At 50.5% G+C, this 10,659-nt stretch overlaps 1 protein-coding gene across 1 annotated transcript in view; it reads left to right on the top strand.

Annotated features, from left to right (window-relative positions):
- Positions 1-473: 473 nt before the first annotated feature.
- Positions 474-10,659, top strand: part of CAPN11 (calpain 11) — a 19,101-nt gene continuing 8,915 nt past the window's right edge. Inside the window, exons 1-4 of the mRNA XM_019642661.1 lie at positions 474-529; positions 7,782-8,035; positions 8,420-8,489; positions 10,334-10,452. Of these exons, the coding sequence (XP_019498206.1) occupies positions 7,790-8,035; positions 8,420-8,489; positions 10,334-10,452 (435 nt within the window). The 5' untranslated portion in view covers positions 474-529; positions 7,782-7,789. The remainder of the gene's footprint in view (positions 530-7,781; positions 8,036-8,419; positions 8,490-10,333; positions 10,453-10,659) is intronic.

Raw genomic sequence — 10,659 nt, 5'->3', positions numbered from 1 at the left:
GATATTCTTATAGATGAGGAAATAGAGACCCAGAATAGGGGGCAGGGAGGACTCTGCTTGGAACAAGGCTCCGGGATTCCATTCAGTTGCCTGAGCATCTGCTCTGTACCCAACGCACCAGCTGGCAGGGCTAAGAACAACCTTGACAGTTTCTGTCCTCAAAGGCCCTACATTCTGTACTATAAACCTGAACTACAAGGCAGACTTCCCAGCTCAGAGTTCACCCTTTCTCCTGAGAGGCATGACAGTCAGGCCAGTGGCCTAATCATGCCAAGGACAGTGTTATGGGTTGAATTGTGTCCCCCAAAAAAGATATGGTGAAGTCCTTACCCCCAGTACCTCAGCATGTGACCTTATTTGGAATTAGGGTCATTGCAGAAGTAATTGGTTAAGATGGGATCATGCTGGAATAAGGGGGAGGAGGGGTGTCCTAATCCAATGCAACTGGTATCTTTATAAGAAGAAGACAGAGATAGACACAGAGCACACCATGTGAGAACCCAGAGACACAGAGAGAATGCTGTTGTCGGTAGGAAAGTGGCTTTTGGAAATGAGGGGCTTTCAGGATAAAATAAAATGTCAGGTTGTGGTGTCAGGAACAACCCCCCACCACCACCACCCCACCCCACCTTCCCGGAAACCTTGGGCTGAAGGCGAGGGACTCTGACTTGTCCTGATTGGCTATACAGTGAGGACAGCCAGCCTGGAGGAGGCCACCTGGGGTGGGGGTGCTGAGCCTCCCAACTCTACAGGGAGGTGGTCCTCAGGCTGGTTGGTGGGTGGGGACTGGGCAGATAGAAAGGGGCTACATTGCTGACAATGCCAGTCTATGGGGGACCAGTGAGAAGGAATAGAGAAGAGGAAGGCAGCTGTTAAAACGGTCCACTCACCTAGGAATCCCACTGCTATTGGAGAGTTCTGGGTGGGGGTGGGGGTCTTCCTGCCCCTCCCCCCAGAACCTTCAACTGTCAAACACCATACTAGCCACCAAACGACTGTTTTCTGCAGGTGAGTGCTGATGGGGGCTTGTTCCACTCCTGGACCGCTGCAGACTAGGGATTCCCCCCGCGAAAGGGGCTGTGTCCCTTTGAGGGTGACTTCCATCAGACTGGATGCTCTCTAGGAGCAGGAGCTGAGCCTTCTCCTGAGAGAGTTTGGGAAAGAACAGGGTGCTGGTGTTCAGACCACAGGAGCCCTTTGTCCTCATCTCCACTGACAGGTTGGAGTCGGGAGAAGAGAGGGATGGGTTACCCCACTGTCACAGCCGCCTGGGGAAAAGGCTTCCCTGAGGGAGGTCCCAGCAGCAGTTAGAGAAATAAAGCTCCAGGAACAGAGAGAACCTCTCCCCAGGCTAGAAAAGCAGGCCCCTTGGTGTAAAAAGTCCAGATCTTAAGATGGCCGCAGGAGCAGTTGACATACTCAGGCCGGGACCAGACCTGAGGACCTGGGGGAGACAGCACTGAGGGGAAGCGAGGGGCTGGCACAGCGGAGTTGTTCTGTGGGGCGGGAAGTCAGTGGTCCGAGACAGCTGACCCCAGCCAGCGAAGGGCTCAGCCCTGCTCTTCAGCCAGCCTAGGAAGGCAGCTGGCTTCTGCTATGAAGGCACCCTAGACCCTGCTTCCTGGCTTCTCGGGACCTCGCATCTGCCTGAGCCCTGGAAATATAGGCCTAGCCCTAGTAGAAGACCCCAACCCAGTCCTGGCTCTCCAGAAGTTTCCCTAACTGAAAATTCCAGACAACATCTCCATTTACTCCCAGCTCTAGAAATTCAGCTGTCCATAAATCTACAGGTCCTATCTGATGGGGGCGGGGGGAGGCTGCAACCCCTCGTCTCAGAATGACTCCCAGTCTGTTGGGGAAGACAGGATACGCACCTGGGACAGAAAGCTGCCTATCCATTCACGCGCTGGCCATCTGCTTGGTTTTCCACAGCCAGCCTCATCTGTCTGTCTCAGCTTGCCCATGCCCCTACCTAAGCTCGCATGACAGGGCTTGGGCCTGTCTCCCTCTCTGGAAACATTTTTTTGTTGATAACTATGATGGAGTATGTGTGTGTGATTGTGTGAGTCCTCCCTGCCAACTGGCTGAGTAACAAGCTCACGCCCAGCAGACTAGATATGCAGGATCTCAAGCAGAATCAAGATGGTGTGCAAAGGCTCCTTGGGGATGACCAGGGGACGGAGGGTGCCAGGGAAATGAGGGAGGTGAGCCTTAACCTTCATCAGCTTGCCGGCCCTCTGATGTTCTCTTGGCACCAGCACCTTCTGTGGTCCTTCCAGGCCCCCAGGAGAGCTCTGCACACTCACTCCTGGGGAGTGAGTCACAGGCCGGTCACAGGGCAGTTCGCTTCACCATGTGGGTGCCCTTGGCCATGCCCTTAACCCAGGTTTCTCAACATCGACACTCTTGACATTTGGGGCAGGATAATTGTTTGTTGTGGGAGCTGTCCTATGCATTGGTGGATGTTTAGCAGCAGCCCTGAACTCTAATCATGGGATGCCAGTAGTACCCTTCACCCCACTCCCCAGTAATGACAACCAAAAATGTGTCTAGGCATTGCCAAGTGTTCCCAGGGGATATGATCATGATCGTCCCCAGTTGAGAACCACTGACCTAACTTCTCTGGGCGGGCCCTGGTTTGCACCTGGGCCGGATGGCAGCCATTCCTACCCTGTCGGCCACACTGGGTAAGGACCAGGCGATAAAACAAAGTTCTCAGTTCTCTTCCCTCTCAGGGATGTTCTTCATCCCCCTCTCTGGACCTCCTTCATAGCTTTTCCACTGCCTCTTTGGGCAAAGAAATAAGCCACACAGACAGACACAAACACTCCACAGACACACTCCTTTATTCCTTTTCCCCCTGCTCTGAGCGAGTGGGAAGGCGCTTCACCAACCATTTCTAACAGAAGCCCAGAGGGCTTGGGTTGGAAAAGAGAGGGTGGAGGGAAATGGCGGGGGGGAAGAACTCCTAGATTCTGACTTCACTCACCCTTTTCCCTGCCCCCCAACCCCAACTCTTCCAGAACCAGGAACTCATGGTGTACCCCATCCTCCAGGGAGCAGGGTGAGCTTAGAGCAGAGAAAGGAGGTAGTCACTCCCCGCCCCCAGACCTCCCTGATTATTTCAGCCTAGGTGGCCTCTTTCCTTGGCACCTTCTCTGTCTCAGTGGCCCATGGAGCTGACCCTGAGGAGGGACAGCCTGGGGACCGTCCTCTCAGAGCTCCACATAGGGACATGTTCACTTCTGACTCATCAGTGCTCAGCACAGAATAAATGCTTCCAAAGGGTGGCTGGGATGAGCTCGGGTTGGCTCCAAGGAGCTCAAACCTAGTGTCAGAGATAAACAAGCCCACAGATGTTCCCGATATGTGGAGTATGTTTGCTGCTTTCCTCTGATCATTAAGTCCTATGAAAAAGGAGTGGTCAGCAGGCCATGTGATCCTAGTAAGAGCTCAATAAATATTATTAGTCAATCAGCCAGGTCAGTGGGAAGAAGGCAACTAACAGTTTCTGTGCCCCTACTAAATTCCAGTCTTTTTCATGTATGTTGCATCATTTAATCCTGAAACACCCTTCAAAGCAGCCTCTTTATACAGACGAGAAAACCAAGGCTCAGAGACCTAAAGCAACCTGCTCAATGTCACACAGCTACTCACTGTGGCTTGGTGCAGCCCAGGGCACTAGCTCTGCTAAAGAGGAATCAGCTGGGCCGGCCGAGTGGCTCAGCTGGTTAAGAGCTCGCTCAAGAGCGCAACCTCTAAACCACAGGGGTCACCAGTTCAATTCCCAGCCCGAGCTGAGCTGCCAACAGGTGGCAGGATGGTTCAGCTAACAAAAAAAAAAGAGAGAGAGAGGAATCAGCTGCCTCCCTGACTTCTTTTCCAATACCTTATCCATTCTCAGTTGCCCCTCTCAGCTGAGGGGAAGCCCTTTAACAAAGACCACCTAGAGGCTGGAATGAAATGGAGGAAGGGATGGACCATTCACCCTTCTCTCCAACACAGCCTCTGCCCCTGCACCAAGGATCCCTCCCAGTAAGACAGCGAGTGTGATGGGTGAGAGCATGCACCGGCCTGCCTAGGTGTGACTCTGACTCTGCTGCCAGCCAGGTGTGCAGCCTTGAGGAAGTTCAACCTCTCTGTGCCTCAGTTTCTCCCTCTGTAGCAGGGAGACGATAATAATAAACCTAAGCAATAGGGTGTCCTGAGGATTCAATGAGTCAATGCATGTAAAGTGTTCAGAACCATGCATGCATGTGCTGAGTCTTCAAGCACTGTTAACTATTCTTTTTATAAATGTTAGTAAGTGCTAGTTATTTTTCTAACTAAGGGAGGGTTCCTAATATCTTCTCATCATAAGCCACAGGCTCTGTGGAAGAAGCAAAAGACAGGATCCCAGGTCTTTTTTCAGCAAACTCACCCTAATCCTTATGACCAGTAAGTGAGGCTGAGAGTCTCCAGGCCTCAGGACCCCAAGGAGACCCCAAAGAGACCCTTATCCTGTGGCCGGGACCTCTGCCCATTGCAGTGCTGGGTTAGAGTTTGCAGGTCCCACCATTTACTGGACACCTGCTCAAGGCTGGCAGCGTCGGGGGGAGGGTCTCTCTAATGGAATGGAGGGTCCCATGGATGAGCCACACACCCATCTATCCCTTCATAGGATCATTATTTTGTTCTCTTCCTGCGAAGGAACTAAGGTGCACAAACCTCCTCCTTTCCAGGGCCTGCCAGGGAACAGCATTCAAAATATTTATTGAGCACCTACTATGTGCTCAGTACAGCAGCAAACAAAACAGACAAAACTCCCTGTCCTTATGAGCTTTCAATCTAGTGAGGAAGGAAAATAATAAAATATGTAGCACATTGGGGACTAGAGTGAGACAGAGTTGTGGGGGCAGAGCAAGAGACAGAAAACATAGATCTTCAAGCTACAGTACAAGGCAAGGCATTCACTCATTTATTCATTCATTCATCCATCCACCAAAAGCCTTTCTGAGCCCCTGCTGGGCCAGGCACTGTACGAGGTCTGACAATTAAGTTCGCGAACTTGCCACCGTGCACTTACATTGGCAGCACTGTACAAACAGCTTGGTAAGGTTTCATAACCTCAGTATATCAGTGTTTCACAGCTGTGTTCATGTCTACGTGTGGCGGTGTCTTGCTGAGTGGCATTCATTATTGTTGTTGTTAGTGTTTTTGTGTGTCATCGCGAGAAACATGTGCTTGAAATAGAGCAACGAACCAACATTACATTTCTTGTTAAATTTGACAAGAATGGAAGTGAAATCAGAGACGTGTTAGTCCAAGTTTATGAGGATAATGCCATAAAGAAAATGGCAGTGTACAAATGGGTTAAATGTTTTTCTGAGGGGAGAGAATGTGTCACTGATGAAGAGAAGTCAGGATGGCCAGTAACAAGCAGAACTGATGAAAACATTGCAAAAATTTGTCAAATTGTGCGTCAAAATTGCCAGCTGACTGTGAGAAGCATAGTAGACCAAGTAAACATTGATAGAGAAACAGAAAAATCTTAACTGAAAATCTTGGCATGAAAAGGGGCCGGCCGAGTGGCTCAGTTGGTTAAGAGCACGAGCTCTGAGCAATAGGGTCTACGGTTGGATTCCCACATGGGCCAGTGAGCTACGCCCGAGCTGAGCTGCCACTGAGTTGCCAACAGGTGGCAGGATGGCTCAGCTGGTGAAAGCATGTGCTCCTAACAACAAGGTTGCTGGTTTGACTGCCACATGGAATGGTGGGCTACTCCCACTTGCAACTAAGATTGAACACAGCATGTTGAGCTGAGCTGCCGCAAGCTGCGGATAGGCAGCCAGATAGCGACTGGACTTGGAGCTGAGCTAGCTGCACCCTCCACAACTAAGATTGAAGGACAACAATTTGTCTGTTCCCCTTCCCCAATTCTCCAACACTGTTCCCTTTCCTCAATTCCCCAATAAAATTTTTTAAAAAATAAAAATCTTGACATGAGAAAGGTGTGTGCAAAAATGGCCCTGAAGGAGCCCACCGATGAACAAAAGCAAAGGAGAGTCAAAGTTTGCCAAGACCTTTTGGAGAGGCAAGACAATGTTTTGGGCCGTGTTATCACTGGTGATGAAACATGAGTGTACCAATAGGACTCTGAAACAAAGCATCAATTGCACATGGAATTCAGCCAATTCTCCACAGCCAAAAAAGTTCCATCAGTCCAAATCAAGAGCCAAAACAATGTTGCTAATCTTTTTTGATATCAGAGGGATTATTCATTAGAAACGTGTACCAACTGGACAAACAGTTAACCAAGTTTACTATTTGGAAGTGCTGAAAAGGCTGCATGAAAAAGTTAGAAGAAAACAACTAGAACTTTTCGCCAACAATTCATGGCTCTTGCATCACGACAATGCACCAGCTCACACGGCACTGTCTGTGAGGGAATTTTTATTTTTATTTATTTATTTTTTTAATTGGGGAATTGGGGAGGAGGACCAGCCAAGTTGTTCTTCTTCAGTCTTAGTTGTGGAGGGCGCCAGTCACCGTCTGGCTGCTTGTCGGCAGCTTGTGGCCTCTAAACTCAAGGTGCTGTGTTACCATCTTAGTTGCAGGTGGGCGTAGCCACCATCCCATGCGGGAGTTGAACCAGCAGCCTTGTTGTTAAGAGCGCGCGCTCTATCCACTGAGCCATCCGGGCAGCAGCTCAGCTCAAGGTGCTGAGTTCAGTCTTAGTTGCAAGTGGGTATAGCCCACCATCGAACAGGCAGCCTTGTTAGGAGCACGTGCTCTCACCAGCTGAGCCATCCTGCCACCTGTTGGCAGCTTAGCGACAGCTCAGCACAGGCGCAGAGTCACTGGCCCATGTGGGAAATCCACCGGTAGCCCTGTTGCTCAGAGCTCGCCCTCTTAAGCTAACTCTTAACCAACTGAGCCACTTGGGCAGCCCATGTGAGAGAGTTTTTAGCTAGTAAACAAATAACTGTATTGGAGCACCTTCCCTACTCACCTGATCTGGCCCGCAATGACTTCTGTCTTTACCTGAAGATAAAGGAAATATTGAAAGGAAGACATTTTGATGACATTCAGGACTTCAAGGGCAATACGATGACAGCTCTGATGGCCATTCCAGAAAAAGATTCCCAAAATTGCTTTGAAGGGTGGACTAGGTGCTGGCATCAGTGCATAGCTTCCCAAGGGGAGTGCTTCGAAGGTGACTGTAGTGATATTCAGCAATGAGGTTTGTAGCCCTTTTTCTAGGATGAGTTCGTGAACTTAATTGTCAGACCTCATATATTCCTCATCTTGTTTGTCCATTCATCAGCTAATGGGCATTTTGGGGTTTTTCTCATCTTTTGGCTATTGTAAATAATGCTGCTATGAACATTTGTGTACAAGGTTTTGAATGGACATATGTTTTCATTTCTCTTGGGTATATACCTGGGAGTAGAATTGCTAGTTTACATGGTAATTCTATATTTAACAGTTTGAGGAACTGCCAGACTGTTTTCCAAAGTGGCTGCACCCTTTTACACGCCCACCAGAAGTACATGAGGCTTCCAATTTCTCCACATCCCCACCAACACTTGTTATTTGATTAATTAATCTTTGATTAGAGCCATCCTAGTGGGTGTGAAGTAATTTATCAATATGGCCTTGGTTTGCATTTGTCTGGTGACTAAAGATGTTAATCACTTTCTCATGTGTTTATTGGTCATTTGTGTATCTGCTTTAGAAAAATATCTATTCAGATCCTTTGCCTATTTTTTAATTGGGTCATTTGTCTTTTTATGATTAAGTGGGGACCATGTTCACCGATAAGGGAATGGCGGCTCACATAAGCCAGAATCGACTCAAGGCCAAGGGCGTGGGCCAACACCACAAAGCCCAGAACTACAGTAACCAGAGCTTTGAGGAGCTGCAAGCACTGTGTCTGAGGAAGCAAGAACTGTTCCAGGACCCCATATTCCCTGCCGAACCCACTTCACTGGGCTTCAAGGAGCTGGGCCCCAACTCCAAAAATGCACAGAACATCTTTTGGCAGCGGCCCAGTGTGGGCACTGGGAGGGGAGACATGGACTCGTGGGGTGGGGGGCGGATTGTAGTGATACCTGAGTCACTTTGGTCATTTCCAGCCCCCCATAGCCCTGTCCTGACCTTGGCACTAGGCTACCCCTCCATTAGAGCTAGGGACAGTTTTGGACATGCTTAAGCAAATAAAACCTCTCAGATTGGGGTTTCCCCTGGGGAAGTTACTCACCAACCTTTGGCATCACAACCGGCAACTGTAACAAGCTGGCCCTGTGCCCTCTCCCCTCACCTCATCCATGTTTTCCCCTAGAACTTGGAGGTGGGCATCATTCCCCAGAAAAGGTGGGAAGGAGATAGTGAAGGGGGCGGTCCTGGGCTCCCTGAAACCTCTATTCCTTCCTTGCAGGAAATCACAAGCAATCCTCAGTTCATTGTGGATGAGGTTACCTCGACAGACATCTGCCAGGGGGTACTCGGTGAGTGGGGAGCAGAAAGCTGGTCTCCACTGCTGGGGAGTGCAGGGGTGAATTGGGGAAGAGGGCTGAGGTGGGGGAGGGGGAATGCCAAAGTGTCATTTAAGGCTGGGGAACTGGGACCCCTCGGTTCAGAACCCCCTTCTGAGGAGATGGTAATGAGAGTGTCAGGTGGGTCTTTCTGCTCGCCCCCTAACCTGGATTCCACCCCACCCGCTGCAACCTGAGTCTGTGAGTAAGCTAGGGTGGTATATTAGTTATCCACCGCTACACAATAAATTACCCCCAAGACTTCCGTGACTGAAAGCGACAACAAATGGGATATCATCTCACAGTTTCTGCGGGGCAGGAATTCAGGAGCAGCATAGCTGGGTGGGTCTGGCTCAGGGTCTCCCATGAGGCTGCAGCCAACGTGCCAGCCAGGGCTGCCGTCACCTGAAGGCTTGACGGGAGCTGGAGGGTTTACTTCCAGCGGTGCGCTCACACGGCAGGAGGCCTGAGTGTCCGCACATCATAGTAGCGGGTTTCTCCCAGAGTGAGTGAGCCAAGAAAAGAACAAGGAAGAAGCCGCAATGCCTTTACCACCTAGCCTCAGAGCGCGCGCGCGCGCACACACACACACACACACACACACACACACACACACACACACGATAAGGTAACCTCCACCGCATTCTACTTGTTAGAAGCAAGCACAAAATCCAGCCCGCACTCAAGAGGTGGGGAAGGAGGCTCCACCTCTTGAGGGGAGGCGTGTCAAAGAACCTGACATAGGAGTATTTTAAAGCCACTGCAGGTGCCAGAACTTCCTCTGTCTCAGGTATCACATAAGGAAGCATTGGGCCCCCTCAGCCTGCTCTCCCAATGGCTGCTATGGGCAGACCCAAGAGATATTATATCTACCTCCCTAAGCCTGGTCCTATTCCACGTTTTCCCCCAAACCCCTCATTGCATCTTTAGGAAAACGGCCAGGGTGGGCTTTCTCTTGGTCTTGGGCTGAATTCTGTCGCATATGTGGCAGAGAAGTGGGGAAGGTGTGCACATGGCAGAGGCCAAGGAGCTCTCAGGCCCCTCCGATGCTGCTGAGAGTCACTAGGCTGCAGCAGCCCCGGGCTGGCTGTCAGAGGAGAAAATTGGCTTCTCCCTAGGTGCCCTTTTGGCAATGGTGGATTGGAGTGCCCTTAACCTTCCTTTCCTACCTTCTGCCTCCCTCCTGGGTACTTCAGGCATTCAGAGAACATTGGTAATCACAGAAGCTTTCCCAGTGCCCTCAGCCTCAGCCTGGCTCCAAGTCCTCACACAAGGCACCACCCTCCCCACAGCCCCAGCCCATCGGGTCTGAGATCCTCAGGAGAGAGATGGTCACAGATGACCTCAGACCAGGCATACTGACCCTGAGCCCCTTGGGGCTCCAATTTTATGTGGGTGATACCAGGGAGAGATAGCTTGATCTCTACACCAGTGTAGTCATGGGATAGAGGTGTGGGGCCATGGGGGAAGGTGACTGGATTTCTTGGGGGATGGGAGACAACTGGCTTTCTTCCAAAGAAAGCAGGTCCCAGGATGAGGAGCAAGACCAAAGCCCAAAATTCCTCCTCCCCAAATCCCAAAACAAAAGCACCTGACTCTACTTTGTAAATCCCTCACCTCACAGAAATGGTAGAGAAGCTTACCCCCTCTGCAGAATCTGTCCCTTCATCCTTGCTTCTTCATGCTTGCTTCCTTAACAGGAGGGCCTGCCGGGGAGGGAGCCACAGAACCATGTTCCTCCTCCTCAAGGGCTTGGATTCTGGGACCTACATGCATATGGGAGTGCTCAGCTGGGGAGCCCCTCTCTGTCTTTCCAGGGGACTGCTGGCTGCTGGCTGCCATTGGCTCCCTTACCACATGCCCCAAACTGCTGTCCCGCGTGGTACCCAAGGAGCAGAGCTTCACGATAAACTATGCTGGAATCTTCCATTTTCAGGTGAAGGCTGACTTGAAAGCCAGAGTTGCTCTGTGGGGTGTGTGGTGCTGGGGACGGAGGGAGGAAGAGAGAGAATTATATAGTACGTGCTTTGAAGTTTACCTTTTTTCTTTTCTTTTTGAAAAATGACATTTATTAGGGTGGGGTTTTGCCTATTATCAGAGAAATATCTGCTCAGTAAAGAAATCACTGGGCCGGCCGAGTGGC

Source organism: Hipposideros armiger, unplaced genomic scaffold (genome assembly GCF_001890085.2).
Source record: "Hipposideros armiger isolate ML-2016 unplaced genomic scaffold, ASM189008v1 scaffold_72, whole genome shotgun sequence".
NCBI classification, from domain to species: domain Eukaryota; kingdom Metazoa; phylum Chordata; class Mammalia; order Chiroptera; family Hipposideridae; genus Hipposideros; species Hipposideros armiger.
Note: the sequence above shows the minus strand (reverse complement) of the source record. Positions and strands in the feature narration are given on the sequence as shown.